At 45.2% G+C, this 21,271-nt stretch overlaps 1 protein-coding gene across 1 annotated transcript in view; it reads left to right on the top strand.

The window, feature by feature from the left end:
* LOC136364585 (protocadherin-15-like) overlaps positions 1 to 21,271 on the top strand; it is a 177,719-nt gene that overhangs the window by 88,392 nt on the left and 68,056 nt on the right. Inside the window, exons 4-9 of the mRNA XM_066324539.1 lie at positions 2,994 to 3,154; positions 6,394 to 6,549; positions 15,649 to 15,768; positions 17,180 to 17,290; positions 19,946 to 20,116; positions 20,239 to 20,264. Coding sequence (XP_066180636.1) covers positions 2,994 to 3,154; positions 6,394 to 6,549; positions 15,649 to 15,768; positions 17,180 to 17,290; positions 19,946 to 20,116; positions 20,239 to 20,264 — 745 coding nt within the window. The remainder of the gene's footprint in view (positions 1 to 2,993; positions 3,155 to 6,393; positions 6,550 to 15,648; positions 15,769 to 17,179; positions 17,291 to 19,945; positions 20,117 to 20,238; positions 20,265 to 21,271) is intronic.

The raw sequence follows: 21,271 nt of genomic DNA, 5'->3' as shown, positions 1-21,271 counted from the left end.
CTAATCCCTTGGAAATGTGTAAGGTCATTCCACAAGGTGCCTCTGTCATCAATCAGGCTTCAGGGCAGGTGGAAAAGCAACCAGGTTGTGTGGTCTCCATGGAAAATGGAAAGCTGTTCTTAAAATCCGCTTGTGGTGACAGGCAATCAAAATTTCCCATCAATATTTGTTTGTTTGTTGTAAATAAGCCAGGAAAAATATCTCTAATAATAGTGCTGGGCATCCTTTTCAGTGGCTTGTGCACAAAGGACAGAAGGGCAGGTCCAGGGACGGGGACAAGGTGGGCATCAGGCACAGCTGGCACTCAATGGGCTGGGAGGGCTTTTCCAGCCTTGGTGATTCTGGGATTTTGTGATTGAGTTTTTGCTTGTTTAAAAAAAAAAATAAAAAAATTGCAAAGCAGATTGCAACTCATTGCATCTGTGAGTTGTAAATATCACTGGACTGGTTTGCTTTAGTGTTGGCATTTATAGAAAAACTGGTGATGCAGACACATCAGATTTATCATTAGGAGGTTCCCTCCCTGGCATTTGAGGCAGGATGTAAGGAAAACTTATAGATATCTAAGGGAGAAAGGAAAAGGCCTCTGAAATATCAGAGACTTCATAAACTAGGAAAAGAAGACTTTAGGATGGCTGTTAGTAGGCTCACTTGTAAACTGCTGTCTCTCAGAGACAGTGTACGGGTGCCTCATGAATATCTGAGGAAAATCCAGCCCATTTTTGAGAAGAACCCCTGGATGAAACCAAAACAAACAAAAGTGCTTTGTGGAACCAAGCAGAGAGCGAAGCAGAGCAGAGTCCAGCGAGATGCAGAATCAAGGCAGTGAGGTCAGTGAAGTCATGGTGGTTGACTACAGACTGTGAAATTCACCATCACAGATTTTAAGTTGCTTAGATGTTTTTATGAGTGAATTTGGATTACCAACCCTTTTTTGTGTCGTCGTTGAGGCACGCTAACTGGGGCACTGCAGGAACTGGTGGATTTTATAGACTTGACAGGGCTTGTTGAGTGGACATCAACACTTGGCAGTGTCACAGGGTTGGAAATGAGTTGGGCTGTCCTGGTGAAATCCTCTTTATGTTAAAAGCAGTGCCCGTCTCCCAAAAGGTGCCAGGCCAAGCTGCTGGAGCCAGAGTAGAACTGTACAGATGTTATTGAACAGAAAATTGTGCCAAAAGCCATTTAATACCTGGGTAAAACAAATATTTCTCATGTGGCTAAAAAGTTGTTGCTCCTTGTACTTGAAACCAGTCTTCGGTGCAAAGTTTAGTTATTCCCAGATATTGGGCAATTTTCTTCCTGTCACCCCTATTGTGTCGGAAAAAAAATTAGTTTCAAAATAAATGATTGAAAAGACCTTACTGTGGTGTTTTCCCCCACAGGACTGCAAACCAGTTTGCTGGGGTTAAGATCAGTGATTATTTTACTGTTTTAGCAAAAAAGCCTCAGCCCCTCTTGGGGCTGCTCCTCTTGGATGAATATTTTTATACAGTCACTGTTATAAAGTGAAGGTGTAGAGAAACTTCATGCTACACTTTGGAATAAATTATTTGGGCCCTTTAATAACAAGAGGTTACATGATAAATATTTTAACCTAATTTAAATGTTCTACAGCTACTGACATTCACAGATTTCCTTCCTTGCTGCTGGTGAACTTCCACAAAGATAATTCCTTTTAATGTTTTTGGTGTGAAAAAAAACTGGGGAGTGTTAACTTTGCAGGAAAAAATGATATTTCAGAGGAGTGGTTATAAATGCAGCCCGTGCAAATCCGAGGCACCGGAGGACAACACTCAGGGTGGTTTGTAATGTTTGACATTTGGAAGCGAGTTGGGAGTGTTTTCCACAGGAAATTGTGTACATTGTGGGCTGGCTGCTAAAAGGGAGTCTTAACTGGCAGGATAGAACAAGATGGCCTCTGGTGAGACTCCATCTGGAATTCTGTGCACAGGAATAGGAGGGACAGAGAACTCTTTGAGCAGGTTCAGAAGGGACCATGAAAATGCTGAGAGGACTGGAGCACCTCCCCTGTGGAGCCAGGCTGTGCGAGCTGGGGCTGCTCAGCCTGGACAAGAGAAGGTTGTGTGGGGACCTCACAGCTCCTTCCAGGGTCTGAAGGGACACAGGGAAACTGAAGAGGGACAAATCATCAGGAACTGGAGTGACAGGACAATGGGGAATCGGTTCAGACTGACAGGAGGAAAATTTAGGGTACATATATGGAAGGAATTGTTCCCTGTGTCACTGGGTGGGCAGAGCAGCTGTGGCTGCCCCTGGATCCCTGGAAGTGTCCAAGGCCAGGTTGGACAGGGCTTGGAGCCTGGAATAGTGAAAGGTGTCCCTGCCCATGGCAGAGGGTAGAATTCTGGATCTTCAAGATCCCTTCCAACCCAAACCCTTCGGGGATCCTGTGATTCCATGAAAAGACCCACGTTGAGAGCTGGCTGCTCCTCTCAGTACCACTGTTTTTTATGTGGCTGTACTCTTCACATCCTTGTGCTCCAATTTGGTTTCTGTTGCAGAGCAGCTCCAGGTACAAACCCTCTTTTTTCCTGGAGAGCTTTATGTAACTGTGCTTTTTTCTCCCCATCATCACCTTGATGTGTCGCTCTCGCTGCAGAAAATTTATTCCAAGTTTGGTTGTTATTTCCGTGCTTTCATTTGTTCGAGGTGAGATTTGGAGATGATTGCTCAATGAAGAAAAAGCTCATCTTGTTAAGTAGATAGCTGGATGTGACAGGTCTCATTGTCAATTTAAATCACTGTGCATTGCAAGTGCTTCTTCTGGCATTGTCTGATACAGCTGCAGCGTCAGAGGCATTTTTTCATTACAGATAATAAGGTTCAGACCCTTTAAACATCACTCAAAACATAAAATACCACAAAGCTGAGGTAGAAAACAGCATTTTCAACGTTGCAGTGCTTGCAAAAATACATAAGAATGTGGATTCCCTATAAATTCCTCCCTGGGCTGTTTAATGTCGTTGCAGGCACTATCCTGGTTGACAACATGCTGATCAAGGGGACAGCAGGAGGGCCTGACCCCACCATCGAGCTCTCCCTGAAGGACAACGTGGATTACTGGGTGATCCTGGACCCCATCAAGCAGACCCTGTACCTGAACAGCACCGGCCGGGTGCTGGACAGAGATGTGAGTTTGGGGTTGCTTTTCTCCACAAAGACATTCATTTCTGCATAACCACACACACAGATTCTGCTAGAATACAATTCCTGCATCCCCCTTGTCCCCAGATGGATGTGAATAAAGTTAATCTGATTCTTTTTTTTTAGGATTGATTGGGAGCACACAGGAACTTGACCGTGTGTGCAAATATTATTGCGGACAAACATGACAACAAACATCAAAAAAACTCATGCCAGGGTTTTATATCCGACCAAACTTGACTCCTTTGTTGAATTAAATTTTGATTGTGGTTTGCCGACTGGAAGAAGTGCTGCTCAGCCCACGCCCTGTGACATTCATTAGCAGCCTGCTTTCCCTGTGTACACTGAATTATGAGCTGTGAGAGGTGAAGGAGTCGTGACTGCCACAATTCACTCACAAAGCTAGACGTGTTCCATTGAGAATGTGCTGGTTCAGATTCTTTTTTTAAGGCAGCCTGAAACATGTCTGCTGTGCTTGTTCCTGGTGGTGTTAAGTAAATATTGTCAGGTTAAGTTTGATTTTTTATAAAAAGAAAGATGAAAAGCACAAAATAAAAAGGAGTGTTCTCATCTAGGCTAATTTCATTGAGGAGAAAACACTCTAAAAATAGAGACATTTCCTCACAGTGTTGCAACCTTGTGACAGAACCTGAAAGTAAAATTGACTTCCAAGTGCTTTAATCAATATAGCAAAAGTGCTGTAAAACTCAAGAGTTCTCCTTGGAGTGCAGGGGAGTTTGTTTTGTACTAGCTTGATTGATTAATTTGTCTTCTCCATGTGTTTTGAGATAAATTCATAAGTACCAAAAACAGCATGCAAATTTCTCCTCATTTCCATTTGCTGGTGAAAGGCACTAATTGAATTCAGCTGTTGTTAATTTTGGTTTAACTCACCAACTGCTTTCCCATGCAAAGCACAAAGCGTGGCAGAGTGGTCATGGTGGCAGAAGAGTTTCTAGGGAAGAGTTGGCACTTCCTCAAGTGCCCAACCAGCAGCTGCTGAAGCAGCTTTGGCCTCTCAGGTTTAATTTTAAGTTAGAGCAAAAAATGAGGGCCTGGAATGGAAGGCAAGGCTGGAGAAGCACTCTGAGAAATGTGGGGTCCATTCTTATCACCCCACACCCATCCATCAGGAGTTAGTAACCAAAACCCCACTGTTGGATCAGTGCTCATTCTTCTTTTAAAGGCCATTTACTGACACTTTTTTGTCACCTTAATGTGAATCAAAGTCAATGCTTTACCCAAAGAACCTCATCAGATTGTTTGAGTTTCAATATTAGTCCCAGACAAAAGCAATTCCCATTATTGTCAGTTCCCAGACACTTTACAGGGATGTTCTTTGCCAGAAGTAGACTCAAGTCCCCAGGAAACAAGTGAAGTGTGTACATTTCTTAATTAAATACAGGTAATAATGTGTTTACACTGGTATTTAGGGTATTGATTCCTCACTTTTTGCTATGAACTGGAACACTTCTTACTACTAATATACTGTGTCCAATCATTCACCTGTGGCTATTGAGGTTCAGTGAGCTTTGAGAAGAAAATCTGGGCTTTAAGGTGGGTTAGATTTTGGGTGTGATGGCCCATGTGCCTCTCTTGCATGGCCTCAGGGAATTGCTGTCACTGATAACCCAAAGAAAAGGAGAGCAGCCCACAAAACCTCCAGGGACTGAGTAAAAATACGAAATGTGTGTCATGGGCTTTATTAATTATGACTTTTTTGGGGATGTGGGTTAATGCTGGGTTAACAGCTGGACTCCGTGGTCTTGGAAGTATTTTCCAGCCTTATGGATTCTCTCAAAGGATATTTCCAGCCTTCAGAACTAGGGCTGTGCTACCCCAACACCACAGAACCTTTCAGTGTGGGAGAGTCTCTTTTTGTTAACAAAAACCTCAAACTGTTTTTCACAATTTTCCACTTAAATCCACTTGAAACTTTGCAGTTCCAATGAAGCTGGGAGTTTTGTTATGTTGAACCTTTAGAGTCGGCTTTTTATTACAGAGCAAAAATTGGAGTCCCTGATTCACAAACGAGCACCTTCCATATATTTGGATATTCTTCCCATTTTTCTCTCCCTGCTGGTTTAGTCAGCCTGATCTTGTCCTTTTTTATTTCTTGCCTTCCCTGACAGTAAATCTTCCTAGATTCCATTGATTGTTACGAAGAATGGCAGTGTGTTTTCCAAATAAAATCAGATGAAAAGAAAATTTCACACTTCTCTTCCAAAACTTTAAGTGCTTAGGAAGAATGACCAGTGATAAATCAGAACTGAAGGTGCAGGGAGCTGCTGAAACGTGCTGGCACGATTCTTCCCCAGGTTCATAAACAATTTGTGCCATTATTTATTTACACATTTTTCTAAATTAAGAATGTCCAATATTTATCAAATATCTGTCATTTCAAATTGTTATATTAATCTTGGGGTGGGCTAATAAATCCAGATATGCTTAGTAGTGACTGCAGCTTATTAAAGGCAGCCGAAAATTTTGTGGTTCTTACTCCAATGAGTGGCAAAAGCCATTCTAGCCTAAACTTATATGCCCATTTCATCAATTTGGGAGTTTTAGAGCATTGCTTTGTTCACTGCAGAGAGAAAAAACAGGATTGTCCACACTAAAAGTTGTTTCTGAATTATTTGCAAATGTAAGTGGTAGCAAATGTGATTTATTTCAGAGTTGACCTTTCAAGACAAGAAAGAAACAAGAAAGACTTTGGGGTGTGTACAGGGGAGACCACAGAGATGCTCCAAGGGCTGGAGCCCTCCTGCTCTGGAGCCAGGCTGGGAGAGCTGGGGGTGCTCACCTGGAGAGGAGAAGGCTCCAGGGAGAGCTCAGAGCCCTGCCAGGGCCTAAAGGGGCTCCAGGAGAGCTGGAGAGGGACTGGAGACAGGGAATGGCTTCCCAGTGCCAGAGGGCAGGGCTGGATGGGATACTGGGCAGGAATTGTTCCCTGGCAGGGTGGGCAGGCCCTGGCACAGGGTGCCCAGAGCAGCTGTGGCTGCCCCTGGATCCCTGGCAGTGCCCAAGGCCAGGCTGGACTTTGGGGCTGGGAGCAGCCTGGGACAGTGGGAGGTGTCCCTGCCCAGGGCAGGGGTGAAATGAGATGATCTTGGAGGCTGCCTCCCACCCAAGCCCGTCTGGGTTACAGTGAATTCCAATAGCAATAAACCAAAGGCTCAGACAGGGTCTGAGAGTCTCTTTATGACAACCTCTCTCCCTCCGCAGCCACCAATGTCCATCCAGTCCATCGTGGTGCAGGTGCAGTGTGTGAACAAGAAGGTGGGCACCATCATCAACCACGAGGTTCGGATCGTGGTGCGCGACCGCAACGACAACTCCCCGCAGTTCCAGCAGCAGCACTACCATGTGGCTGTCAACGAGGTCAGAGCTTCCTCCTCCTCCTCCTCCTCCTCCTCCTCCTCCTCCTCCTCCTCCTCCTCCTCCTCCTCCTCGTCCTCCTCCTCCTCCTCCTCCTCCTCCTCCTCCTCCTCCTCGTCCTCCTCCTCCTCCTCCTCCTCCTCGTCCTCCTCCTCGTCCTCCTCCTCCTCGTCCTCCTCCTCGTCCTCCTCCTCCTCCTCCTCGTCCTCCTCCTCGTCCTCCTCCTCGTCCTCCTCGTCCTCCTCCTCGTCCTCCTCCTCGTCCTCCTCCTCGTCCTCCTCGTCCTCCTCCTCGTCCTCCTCCTCCTCCTCGTCCTCCTCCTCCTCCTCGTCCTCCTCCTCCTCCTCCTCGTCCTCCTCCTCCTCCTCCTCCTCCTCCTCATCCTCCTCCTCCTCCTCCTCCTCGTCCTCCTCCTCCTCGTCCTCCTCCTCGTCCTCCTCCTCCTCCTCGTCCTCCTCCTCCTCGTCCTCCTCCTCGTCCTCCTCCTCCTCCTCCTCGTCCTCCTCCTCCTCGTCCTCCTCGTCCTCCTCGTCCTCCTCCTCCTCCTCCTCCTCCTCGTCCTCCTCCTCCTCCTCCTCGTCCTCCTCCTCCTCCTCGTCCTCCTCGTCCTCCTCCTCCTCCTCGTCCTCCTCGTCCTCCTCGTCCTCCTCGTCCTCCTCATCCTCGTCCTCCTCGTCCTCGTCCTCCTCGTCCTCCTCCTCCTCCTCGTCCTCCTCCTCCTCCTCCTCGTCCTCCTCGTCCTCCTCCTCCTCGTCCTCCTCGTCCTCGTCCTCGTCCTCGTCCTCCTCCTCCTCCTCCTCCTCCTCCTCCTCCTCCTCGTCCTCCTCCTCCTCCTCCTCGTCCTCCTCCTTCTCCTCGTCCTCCTCCTCCTCGTCCTCGTCCTCCTCCTCGTCCTCGTCCTCCTCCTCGTCCTCCTCCTCCTCCTCGTCCTCGTCCTCCTCCTCCTCCTCCTCCTCCTCCTCCTCCTCCTCCTCCTCCTCCTCGTCCTCGTCCTCCTCCTCCTCCTCCTCCTCCTCCTCGTCCTCCTCCTCCTCGTCCTCCTCCTCGTCCTCCTCCTCCTCCTCCTCGTCCTCCTCCTCCTCCTCGTCCTCCTCCTCCTCCTCGTCCTCCTCCTCCTCCTCCTCGTCCTCCTCCTCCTCCTCCTCGTCCTCCTCCTCCTCCTCGTCCTCCTCCTCCTCCTCCTCCTCGTCCTCCTCCTCCTCGTCCTCCTCGTCCTCGTCCTCCTCGTCCTCCTCGTCCTCCTCGTCCTCCTCGTCCTCGTCCTCGTCCTCCTCCTCCTCCTCCTCCTCCTCCTCCTCCTCCTCCTCCTCCTCCTCCTCCGGGTGGGGTCACTGCTAAATCCCAGCTTTCGGTGCCACAAAAATACAGTTGTTTTCAGGGAATATTGCAGAAGATGCCTGAATTTAGAGCAGTGTCTTTGTGAATGAAGTGGTGTTTTCTGTTACATTGAAGCACTATTTACAACAAACCTGGAAGTGAAACAAATGTATGTATGAAGAAAAGAAAGTAAAATAACAGTTTAAAATGGTATGTTAACAATATTGAAGCTTGGGAAAGTGCAGATGTGGTTTATTGCTGTTGCTCTGTATAAAATAGTGTCTGTGAAATGAATTATTTTAGTTTTTATTATTTATTATGTTTTGTTTTTTTTTTTTTTTTTTGGAATAGAGAGCTGTGGATTGGACCACTGAGTCATTTGAAGGAAAAAAATTATTTTCTTCTTGAGCTGGTACAACTTCATTTCACTTTCCAGTGAAGTTCTTCATTCTGTTAGGGGCTGAATAATCTGCCAATAAGCAGTACAAAAAGTTTGTGTTTTCAGGGTTAGCATCTCAGGGCTCTAGTAATGAGTAGAAATGGAGATTTACACGAAGAAATGGAAATTATGTGGGCTGAAATTATGTAGGAAATGGAAAGATGGGTCAGTTTCATGCAGGTGAATACTGAAAGAAGTAAAGTTACATTTAAAAAATAAATTATATTAAATATGCAGCCTGGAGGGGGTTTGGTTTGTGGGGTGGGGGTCTGTGAAAGAGCAAGACTGCTTTGATATTAATAGACTTGAAGACATTTCCTATTTTGTGGTGTTTGGGAGGTCCAGCTTTTCAATGTGTCCTTGTGTTGTCTCTGGTCTCCACGACCACACATGTGCAGGACAGCTCATTGCCCTGGGAAAAGGAAGGGACATTGATGAGTTGAGGTCTAATTAACCCAAAAGTGTGGAGGAAAAACCCCCTCAAATCCACGCATTAAATTGGACCTGCAACTGAGATAAGGATAAACAAGGATTTTCAAACTTTCTGGGTTTAAATTAAAAAGTGTGTTTCCCTTCAGACACATTTTTGGCACTCCAGCTGCCCGTGTGACTTCCCACTGGAATCTGGGAGCAACAGGAAGGTCCTCCATAGGCTTGTCTGTGCTTTTCACATTGGCCTTCACCTGGCCATGGAATTTCTCTGTTTTTACAGACCCAGTGCGGGAACGTTTCTGGTCCTGAGTAAACGACCAGATCACTTCCAAAACCTGCATCATTTTTGCAGTGAAAGCAAGGACACAGAGTATAGCTATGCTAAGAAAACAAAGATTTTCCATAATTAGGGAGAAGTCCAAAAGGCAGAGTGGTAAAAAATCCACCATCCCTAATTATTTGTGTTTAGAAATTGAGCAACATTCTGAGGACACCAAGCATTTGTTGGAATTATTTCTGGGCAAAATGCACTGTTGCTCTTTCCACCAGCTGCACCCTGACTTAATTAATTTCTTCTTTTCATTTTATCTCTGTTCCACGGATAACATCTGACACGGCACCACTGTGCCCTTGAGCAGCACCCAGTGAGTTCATGCTCTCTTTAATTAATTAACAAAAAAATAATTCACAAAGCATCTCAGACTCTCTCAAAGGTTTTAATGAGTGATTAAATGTTTTAATGCTCGTTTATTCTGTTCCTAATTGGTGCTGCCTCTGGTGAATTTAGCAACAGGAATGCACTGGGAGGAAAGGTTTGTGGTTAATTTTTGCTTCTGTTTTCAGGTTGCTTGTAAACCAAAAGGTACAAAAACTTCTCTTACATAAGGAACATAACTCAAAGAAGGAGTGGAATTTACTATATTTTGGAGAAATGGAATGCGTTTTATGTCAAGTTGTCTCTATATTTGAACTGTCCCCAACATATTAAGATGAGTTTGTCAAAGAAGCTGAGGTTGGTTGTAAATAGCACCATAAATCCTAGCTCACACGTGGTTCCATTTGCACAGGAAAAGATATGGTTTAAAAACAAGCCTGGACTTTTCCAGAAAGCTTAGAATGAGATGGATGTGGTAGAGAAGTGTCTGTTTAGTTTTATACCAAAAGGAGTCTTGATTTTTATGCTTGATTGGAATCACTTTGTCCTCAGTTAGACTAAAAGCTCCCCTAATCCAGGGTGTTTGCTTTGCCAGTGCCCTGGTAAATGCCCAAGGAAAAGCACAAGGACTGGGGAAAATGCAGTAGTGCTTCCCTGTAAAATCCTGTGTGGAGCAGCTCCAGACCAATTTTTTCTTTCTGGTTGCTCATGGACATGGATGTGGTGGTCCCTCCTTTCCTTCCTTACTCCAGGTGTTCTGTAGCCTTTTTTCCCAGCATGTTTTTTCTTGTGCCATAATTCCTCCCTCTACTGCTTCAAGCATCTTCATCTGGGCCCTCAGAACCCTTACACATATCAAGACATAAAGAGTGTCTGTGGAATATTCTGCCTATTGTCCAACAACCCTTAGGGAATAAGGTGTTTCCTTCCACCATTCCCACACTTGTACCTATAGAAGGCCCTTGGGTAAAGGTGATCCCAAATTAAAGTGTGCAGAAAAATTCATGGGAGTGGTTTGAAAACACGGCTTTTGCAGCTAAGAACCAAAATCTTCATTACCTGTTTATTGAGGAATACCTTTTCATTGCAATTTTAGTTCTTCTGTTGAAAGTATGGACTTGTCACATGGAGCTGGGCTTGTCCTTGTCAGTGTTGATGGAGGCTGGAATGTTTCTTGGCTGAGGAGGTTTAACTGGGAATAGCAGCACTGGGAATCCACATTATGTTACAAATAATACCGATTTTTTTAAAAAGTCTCAGTTGAAAACAGATTTTCTGTTTCCCCACCGTTTTGGAGCCAGTTTTTCTTTTCTCTCCTTGATGCTTTTACAAGTCCAAGTATCTCAGCCAGCTCCGACTGCTCTCCAAAGTATTAGGAGTCTCCACATGGAAGTAAAAACGAATGAAGGTTGATGTCACCACTTTTATGATAATGAGAAATCCTCTGCAGAGTAATTCCCTTGGTTTTTCGCATGAAATATTTTTATTTGTATCAAAACATCCCATTGATATTCAGTTAGGAGAAACTCCTGACAGTGACATTAGCCTGGGGCAAAATTTGACCGTATTGGTGGTTTGAAGATTTGAGTTATTACCATATTAAACCAAAGTTCTGCAGCTGAGTTAAATTTCAGAAGAATTATAAAGCTCAGTTAATATTCCACAGGCAAATCTATGGCATTGCCACAAGGGGTTTAAATTTATGGAGCCTAATACTGGGATTAGGAAGTAAAATTTTGTACTGCTGAGGCCCAGTGGTGGTGTCTGTGTTTTGTGTTAAACACAGCTTATCTGGATCATTTTTTTCTGAGCTAAATACAGCTCCAATTCTGCATTGCCTGAGTTTTATAAAACTGACTTTCTTTGCTCTTAGTTTTTCACTTTCCTGAGTCCTACAGGGCAAGTCAAGAGCACTTAATAGCAGATTCTGTTTGGAAGTGGAGGTAGAGTCCTTAGACCACTTTTGAAGTCAGTATTTATTAAATGCATGTAACCTTAGAGCTGCTTGTAAGCCAAAATTTTGGAGCCAGTTCGTTTATTTAGTTTGTTGGGGTTTTTTTCTCCTTTAATTTAAATAGCAGAGATGGGAATCCTTTGCAAAATAAGAGCCTTTCTTGAACTTGAGTCATCTCAAAACTTTGGGTTTGGGCTGCTGAGAATTAGAACTTGTGCTGAATTTTCATTTCTTGTGGCGTAATTATTCCTGTCTTTTTCCTTGTGGTATCGAGATAATTAATCTCTGCAGGTAGACATCATCAAAAGAGCGTTAGCTCAGAATGATTAACTGTAAATCTGGCTTTGCTCTGCTCTTTGGGGCCACTCTGAAAAATTATTCATTTTTAACTTTGTAAATAGGCCATAATAAGGGAATTTATTTTCCAAAGGTTTTATGGAAGAGCTGAGCGTTCCTGTCTGCATCTGGACTTCTAATAGCCATTAATCGCGCTGAAGGAAGTTTTTAAGTGTTACAGCTGAAGACTGTGGAAGAATAAGATTTATCATGTGCATCTCCTTTCTATTTGTTTAATTGCACTCTTTTTGGAATCTTCCTTGTTTCGTGTCATCATGATTCTTTTCCACTGGATTGAGTTCCCACAGAGTTGATTATCCTCAGGCTGTCACTGACACTCCTGGAATTCTTTCTTTGCAATCCCTAATGTTTTGTTTTGCACAAGGTAAAATTCTCAGCATGGTCAAACCTTTTGAGGCCCAACTTCAGGACCTTTCCCTAGGACATACCAAAGGCTCCTACGGAGGAACAAAATTCCACTCTTTCAGTGGAGGAATTTTTCCCGATGTCCAAGCTGGGCTTCCCCTGGCCCAGCCTGAGGCTGTTTGCCCTTGTCCTGTCCCTGTGCCCTGGCAGCAGAGCCCGACCCCCCCTGGCTGCCCCCTCCTGGCAGGGACTTGTGCAGAGCCACAAGGTCCCCCCTGAGCCTCCTTGGCTCCAGGATAAAGTTGCATTTTATTAGGGAAACTGAGTTCCTCCTTGTTGTTCCAATGAGGAAGTGACAGCAGTCTCTCGGAAATCGCTCGTGAGTTGTGGGAAAAGGTACTATAGTCATAATACATGTATTATAGCTGGCTAATGGTAAATATCATAGTAAAAGTCAGCACAATGCTGAGACCTCTGTGTGAAATGTTTGTGAGGCTTGGAGTGCTGAGGGCCTCTCCCACATGACTGGAAGTGGGTTTGAAGTACTGAGTGAAGAGCTCATCTGAATTTTCCTAAAGGCTACAGGAATCTCTAGTGTGAGATCTTGAGCAGGCTGGAAATCACAGAATCATGGAATATCCTGAGCTGGGAGGGACTACAAGGATCATCCCATCCAACACCTGGCCCTGCCCATATACCCCAACAACCCCACCCTGTTCATCCCTGAGAGCATTGTCCAAATGCTGCTGGACCTCTGTCATGAAGGAGGGCAGAGGAATTTTTTCCCAGTGTTTTTTTCTAGTATCATCTGTGTTGCATGAAAGAAAATTTAGATAAAATGGAAACCTGTGTGTCCTGAAGGTCTGCACATCTGCAGTCAGTTTTTCTGGGTGTAATACATCAAATGCAAGACTTCAGCTTTTGACTTTTACTGTTAAGAGCCTGGAATTGGAGTTCTGGTGTTTACTGATATGTCATTTCCGCAACTGTCTCCATTGTTATCACTTAATAATGTGCTTTACAGTGCTGGAGCCTTTTTATGTTGGCCGCTATTTATCTGCACACTGTCAGAATGGGCTGGTGGCAGCTGTGCCAGCAGTTCCAGGGTGTCTGTCATCCCCTGGGCTGCTTGGATGTGACATCTTTACAATATTTAATAATGTTAAATATATAAATATATTATTTTAATATGGGACACCATCTGCAAAACAGTGTCCAGTGCTGGGATCCTCAACAAAAAGATGTGTCCAGAGGAGGCCATGGGGGGCTGGGACCCCTCTGCTCTGGAGCCAGGCTGGGAGAGCTGGGGGTGCTCAGCCTGGAGAGGAGAAGGCTCCAGGGAGAGCTCAGAGCCCTGCCAGGGCCTAAAGGGGCTCCAGGAGAGCTGGAGAGGGACTGGGGACAAGGGCTGGAGTGACAGGACACAGGGAATGGCTTCCCAGTGCCAGAGGGCAGGGCTGGATGGGATACTGGGCAGGAATTGTTCCCTGGCAGGGTGGGCAGGCCCTGGCACAGGGTGCCCAGAGCAGCTGTGGCTGCCCCTGGATCCCTGGCAGTGCCCAAGGCCAGGCTGGACTTTGGGGCTTGGAGCAGCCTGGGACAGTGGGAGGTGTCCCTGCCCATGACTGGGATGGGGATTAGATGGTCTTTAATGTCTCTTCCAACCCAAACCAGTCTGCCATTCTACATGTCTGATGTCTCCAGAGCTGCTCCTCTCGGATCCATCTGGGAGCACCAGGACTTTGTCCTGTTTGGACAGCAGAATCCTGGAAGATTTCTGTCACATGCCACCCCATGACCAGCCAGCACAGTGCCTGGCTCTTTCCACTAATGGGACCATTGTTTAAACAGGGATGAACTGGTTAAACTCTCTTATTTTGAGTTACAGGGTGCCAGTGCTCAGGCAGAGGAGAGGTGGGAGCTGCCCTGGGCTGAGGGATCCACAGGCACATCCCAGCCCTCAGCCAGCCCCACGAGGGCTCAGAAAAACTGGGTTAAGAGAGGGGAAAATGGGGATAAGAGAGGGGAAATGGCCATGTGGCGACAAGGAGAAGATGGTGAGGAGGAGTGTGAATTTAGGAGCAGTGCCGAGCCTGGGCTAGAGGGCTGGGATAGGGGACGGCACTGGTTTGTGCCCCTCTGTCCCATCCCAATGGTGTTTTTGCTGGCAGGATGTTTCCCCACAGCCTGTCCTGCTTGGTAGTGCAGGACAGAGGATACTCAGGCAGTCTTTTCCCTCTTTTCCCTCAAGAATACTGGATTTTCCTCTCCTGAGCTGCTGAGGTGGCAGCAAGGGTGTGCCTGAGTGGATGTCAAGGAGCAGCCCATCCCCAGTGGGTGAGAACCCCCCCTGCAAACCATCCTGGAACTTCTCCCAGCTGATTTTCAGGTTACTTTGGTCTTCTGTCCCCTTCTCCCCCACACATCCCAACCCATGAGGGCACAGTCAACTTCCTACACCCACGTGTGATGACTCTCCTGCTGCCTGTTCCAGGAGTAAATAAGCCAAGTTAGGAGCAAAACATGAACATAAAGAGTTGTGGTGTAAGTGTGTATAATGCTGGTATTATAAATTAGGCCCCACTTGTCTTACCATAAAAAGGCTTCGAATTGGTGGGTTTTATTTCAAAGATTCAGTATTCTCAGCCCTGAAAATGCTTCCCAGAGAACTCTGCCAACTATTACACCCTTAATTAGCAGCTTTATAAATAAAACAGGAACTATGAGTGCAGGAGGAAATGGGGAGTTAAGTCTTTGCTTTATTGTGAGCACTACAAAATAGGAACGTGAAATAACATCCACATCTGCCCCAAATGCTGGAATGATTCTGTCCTTTGCCCCCTGCTCTTTTTCCAACATTTCAAACCTTTTTAGGCTCTCTGTGTTTAAATATGTGCAGCAACTTTGTGTAAATTCTGGAGGAAAGAAGATGGGATTCTGGGAATTTAAGGGCCCCATATCTGAGGGTGATGACAGCACCAGGGACCAAGGGTTGTGCTGAATCCACAAGTGTTTGTTTGTTCATTTGTTTTTCACTTTCAGGTTGATTACTTGCAAAGTTTCCTGAATATTTAAATTCAGAAACGATGACTCCCAAGAAATCTTCTGTCTTTGCTCTCAATGGGCCTTGATTTCATGCTGTTTATCTGCACTGGGATAATTATAAATTGATTCATTTTCAAAGCATCATTTAATGGGTATTCAATTGCTGCCAACGCAATATTGGAGCAACAGCATCACTCCTGTGTTTGTTCAAAGCCATGAAGCTCTATGGGTGTTTGTGTTTGCATGTAACAATATTAATCTGGCTCTGTTCACGTTGCTATGAAGATACTGTCAAATAAGTTCTGTTTACATTTGCAGCTCGTCCTTGTTTTCTTTCCTGAGTCTGAAAAATGAGGTTTTATTTGGTTTAATCTATATTTATTTCATGGGTTCTTTCAGGTTTAAAGAGTGTTTTTTCTCATTTTTGTCTTTTTTTTTTTTTTTAAAGAGGAAGTTCTGCCTTGATGTATTATAGACCAGAGCTAGGGGGGAAAAAGAAAGTTACAATTAACTTTAAAACATTAAGGTTTTAATGGGGATCTCTTGCTGTTCTTGCAGTTAACTCCAGTTGGAACAACCATCTTCACAGGATTCTCTGGAAACAATGGTGCTATTGACATTGATGATGGTCCCAACGGCCAGATAGAATATGTCATCCAGTACAATCCTAATGACAAGGTACAACCATTCAGGATTTTTTCCTCCATGTATTTTCATATTTATATTATTTCTATTTCTATTTATTTATATAACAGGAAGTAGCAAATGAACGAGACATTGCTGTTGGAATGTTTTCCTTCATGTTGAGTATCCTGTCTGCCCATGAGCTCTGTAACCACAGATGGATTTACCTTCCCTCTCATTGCCTAGCAGTCAGCAGCTGGATTGCTTCACTTTAAGTAGTGCCCAGAGAAACTGTGTCTATCCCATCCCTGGAAGTGCCCAAGGCCAGGTTGGACAGGGCTTGGAGCCACTTGGGATAGTGGAAGTGTCCCTCCCCATGGCAGGGGGTAGGACTTCATGGACTTTAGGATCTCTTCCAACCCAAACCATTCTGAGATTCCAGAATTTCTGCTTTGCCTCAATATAAATCTCCTGATTGATTTCTCCCCTCTTGGTGGGAATGATTAATATTTTATCCCAAAAGATGAGTGCTACACCCAGACTATCCACAGTTACTTATCAGTCTGGGACCCACTTCCCAATCCTGTTTTCCTGCCCACCACAGATATCTGCAGCATGAGGATTTTAATGCTCATTCTCATTTAATTGCTGAAAAACAAACTGCAATTTTAGCAGTTATTTAAGCTCTTACAGGAAAAAGGCCTTGTTATGTGATGCAAAGAAATAACATTCCTGTGTGCCTCTGCTGTGTTTGGAACCTCGTATTGCTGTTGCCTGTTCAAAATACTTAAATATTAACTATCTTTGATGCTGAGAAATTGCAGCATGGAAAGATGAGGGGTTTTTAATTAGATTAATTTGATAATGAAATTGCAATTGGATCTCAGGTCAGAAATTTGTGCCCTCCTGCCAGTTGTTGCCCAAACTTTGTCACCTGAGTCTCTTGAAGCAAATACACGGAACAAATGGAATTTCACCCAATTTAACATCTGCATTTACCCTGAAATGTGAATTTCCTTGGAAAGGAACATATGCATGAATTGGCACCTAAATGTTGATGTTCTCAGCTTGTTTAGCACTTCATTGCCCTCATGAAAGGCAGAATAAAGAGCAAATAAGTACAAAGATGTGGATTTCTTATCTCTACTGCTTCAGCATTTGTTCTGAATGCACCACTGCAAATTCAGGTTGGCAAAGGGGAAAGAAACAGACTTCTGTGGTTGGAAGTAGCAATGGATAGGTAAAGAATCCAGGAGAATTCTGTTCTGTACAGGTTCCCTATTGTGGGGTTCTTCAGAAGGAAACTGGGTGGGGAGAAAACATAGGAATCTTTATAATCTCTGATCTGAAGAGCAGATGCATCCTTGGAATACCAGCCAAGGCATCAATCCCATTGTGGCCCAGCTACAACACATCTTAACTCTGAGGCATGTTCAGTTTTATTGTGTTGTTTTCTCATTTGCAGACTTCCAACAGGACCTTTGATATTCCTCTCACTTTGTCCGGAGCAGTAGTTCTGAGGGAAAGACTAAATTATGAAGAAAAGACTCGTTATTTTGTAATTGTTCAAGCCAATGTGAGTATAAATCTCTTGAAGGCCATTTATGACCCTGATTTAGGTGAGGGTGTAGTTTCCTTCCCAAAGAAAGGCAGAGCCTTGCTGAAACACCAGTTCTGATAAATCCTCTTCTACTGAAGATCTAATTTAAGATTTATCCAGGCTGTTGAAAGCCCAGGCATATTATTACTGCTTAAAAAAGCTTGCTCAGTGTGTGACAAGCCTACCTTTTTGGCACAAGGAGCAACTTGCAAATGTGCACTGCAGCCCATGCAGAAAAGTGCAGCCTCATGACAGTAAATGTCCATTTTCCAACAAATCTGGTGAGGTTAATTTTCACCCAGATGAGTTTAATGGACAGAATTTCATTGCATCCTTCAGGTTGGAAATGCATTTTTTTTCCTTCAGTTCATGCCACAAGTGTGTGGAGAGGTTTTTCCAGAGTGGCTGGCAGTGGATAACTGGCACTGAGAAGAAAAGCGATGTATAAACTGTATCTCCGATATCTGTCATCACAATGGGTTTTTGGTGCCCTGAGGGCTGTGAAAGCTTTTTTTCCCTTTCTGTCCTTCTGATAACAACTGAAATGAAAACTTCTCTTCTGTTGTTCACGGCTGTTGTGATACATCTCCGTTCATGGGAAATGATATTTGCTCTGAAGCAACAGGAGATCCTGAATCTACACCTTCACATTCTTGTCATCTCTCTGATACAAAAGTGGAGACACATCCTTGAAATCTCTTTCCTTAAATATTCTGTGCATGTTCATCATTCTGCCAGCAGAAGCCAGGCTCCAGAGGTGGCTCAGTGCTCATTGCCCCTCTGCCCCTGGGCTCAGGTGAGAGCCCACCTGCAGAGCTGCCCCAGCCCTGGGGCCCAGCACAGGAGGGACCTGGAGCTGCTGGAGAGAGGCTGGGGAGGCTCCAGGATGAGCAGAGGGATGGAGCAGCTCTGCTGGGAGGAAAGGCTGGGACAGCTGGGGCTGCTCAGCCTGGAGAGGAGAAATTTTGGGGTGACCAATTTGTGACCTTCCAGGACCTGAAGGAGCTCCAAGAAGAATGAAGAGAGACTTTTTGGAGGAATGGAGTACCAGGACAAGGGGGAATGGCTTCAAGCTGACAGAAAGAGGGGCTGGATGGGATGTTGGGAAGGAATTGTCTCCCATGAGGGAAGTGAGGCCCTGGCACAGGGTGCCCAGAGAAGCTGTGGCTGCCCCTGGAAGTGTCCAAGGGACAGGGCTGGGGGCCCCTCTCCGCTGGGGCTCCTCTCCAGGCTGAACAGCCCCAGCTCCCGCAGCCTTTCCTGGGCACCCAGATGCTCCAGGCCCTTGCTCAGCTCCAGCAGCTCCCTGGCCCTGCCGTGCTGAGGATCCAGAGCTGGACACAGCACTGCAGAGGTGTCTCCAGGGCTGGGCACAGGGCCCCCAGCCCTCCTTGCCCTGCTGGGAGTTCTCTTCATGATGTCCATCCAGCTCCTATTGCTGGGAAAAGCCATGAAGCACAGCCCGTCCCTGGCAGTGTCCAAGGCCAGGCTGGACTTTGGGGCTTGGAGCAGCCTGGGACAGTGGAAGGTGTCCCTGCCCATGGCAAAGGTGGCACTGGATGAGCTTTAAAGTCTCTTCCAATCCAAACATTCTGAGATTCTATAACCCCACAGGCTGCATTGAATTCTCTGTGGTGTGTACCATGCAATCACACTCCTCTGATTATAGTATCAGTGCTTTGTTGTCCTTGCATCCTGAAGATACTGCTGGAAATTAATTACTCTCTATCTGCTTTGATCCAGAATTACTCAGAGGCACTTACTAGAGAAATGGAGAAATTGTTTAGTTGATGATGAAAGCTTCTCCTTCTGTCTGGAATTGTTTTTCATCATTGACCGTGAAGAAAAATGAATGCAGAAATTCCCATATTTACTTTAAATGTGATGCTTGTGCAAGAACTGAGTGGACCTCAAAATAGGAAAAAAAATCGTATCCAATGTAATTTAGAGCAATGGCCTCTTCATCTTACACAGATGATATTATTAAACAGCATAAATTCAAATATAAATTTAAACATTGGGTTTTTTTTTTCTTTCAGTGTTACATTATGATAGAAGGACAAGATGTAATTCATGGTACATATTCCACCCCTCATGATTTTAGCTCTGCAAAGGAAAGCTCACGCTGCAGTTCCTCTGTGAAAATGGGAATATTTTTGGAGTATTTTAAACAAAATATTAGCTCGTCATGATATTTCTTCACTAAATGAAGAAAGAAGACTTGAACTGTTGCTAATGTGTATTTTTGCTAATGTGCTATGTTTACTTTGGGTATAACCACAACAATTTTTGATTATAAATAAGGCACCGGGCCTTTTTCTTTTCTACAGACATGCTGCATTATTATAGTTTTAGTCCTTTAGTTTTCCCAAGCTGTATTATTTATGAGTGATACATGTCTTGCAGTATTTCTTCACTTTTTCTCCATTTTACTTGTGAGCCTTTCCGGTCAGCTCTGAGCCTGAAGTTCCTGTAATTACTCCTAAATTAGAATAATACTGATGCTTATATGTTTTATCCTTAGCCTTGCCTAAAACCTTTTGGGGGTTCTTTTTAGAGGTTTTAGGAGATCTTTTTCAGGAGATTCTGAATTCAGGAAGTGTCATCAGTTGGACCTGGTTTGCTCCACAGGACCGAGCCCAAAACCTGAACGAGCGGAGGACAAGCACGACCACCCTGACTGTGGACGTGCTCGATGGGGATGATTTGGGACCAATGTTCCTTCCCTGTGTGCTGGTGAACAACACTCGTGACTGCAGACCTCTCACCTACCAAGCAAGCCTGCCAGAGCTGACAGATCCTGTAAGTCCTCTGGGATTTTTTTCTGGTTTTGTCTCTTTGCCAGTCATCTTTTCCTGTGGGCACAGCTGGGAGCTGTAGCTAAAAGGTCCACCTCTGCTTGATGCCGGGTTTTGTGTGCCAAGCAAGAGGAAACCAAGGTAAAATGCAGGTGGGAATGATGGTGAAATTCCAGCTTGGAATCCAGTGCCAAATTGCCTGTTGGCTGCAAAGGCTAAGTCTTGCAGAAATTTGGTAAATTTTGGAATTGTTTTTCCTGGTCTGTCAATGTTTCGCTCTCAAAATATCCCCAAGAAGCACTTTTGGGGGAGAGGACTTGATGTTATTCCATTGAAGGTTGTAATAAACCATAGTGAGAAAAAAATTTTGGGAAGAGGAAGCATTAATCACTGACACCCTGAAATGACTTTTGTTGCTATTATTGGGTTTTTATCAAGAGAGCAATGGGGCTTTATCCCACGTAGGTCTCGTGCTAAGTCTGTCGTTAATACATCCACAGGATCAAGATAATGCTGAGTGTAAGGCTCATTTCACACTCCATGCACACATGAATCCAAAAATGAAGTGAGAACTTCATCATTTCTTGTTCCAATTTGGTGCCAGGTGCCGTTCCTTAGAGCAGAGCTACTGTTTGGTGATCTGCACCTCTGGTATGTGGGACAAGGGAATACAGGGGACCTTGCCCCTGATAAGTAAACAGTTGTGTTAATTAACCCAATGCAGCCTCACCCCTGATGTGTCACAGCAGTATCCAAGAAAGATAAGGGTAATAAAAGGGAGTGGGTTAATTGGTGAGAGAGAAGTATGAAAGAGCAGGATCGTGAAGAAGAAGGCTCCTGAGGTGAGAATCACTGCTGTGAGGTCAGTGTGGGTGTGCAGTTAGAGCCTGTTGTTGGAACCTGCAGCCACAGGCTAGCTGGGTAAAAGCCTGCAGTCACTGTCTGCACACTGATCCCTGCAGTCACAGTCTGGCTGGGTAAAAGCCTGCAGTCACTGTCTGCACACTGATCCCTGCAGTCACAGTCTGGCTGGGTAAAAGCCTGCAGTCAGAGTCTGCACACTGATCCCTGCAGTCACAGTCTGGCTGGGTAAAAGCCTGCAGTCAGAGTCTGCACACTGATCCCTACAGTCACAGTCTGGCTGGGTAAAAGCCTGCAG

This window comes from Sylvia atricapilla, chromosome 8, assembly GCF_009819655.1.
Source record: "Sylvia atricapilla isolate bSylAtr1 chromosome 8, bSylAtr1.pri, whole genome shotgun sequence".
Taxonomy (NCBI): Eukaryota; Metazoa; Chordata; class Aves; order Passeriformes; family Sylviidae; genus Sylvia; species Sylvia atricapilla.
This window is presented reverse-complemented; position numbering and strand designations above follow the sequence as displayed.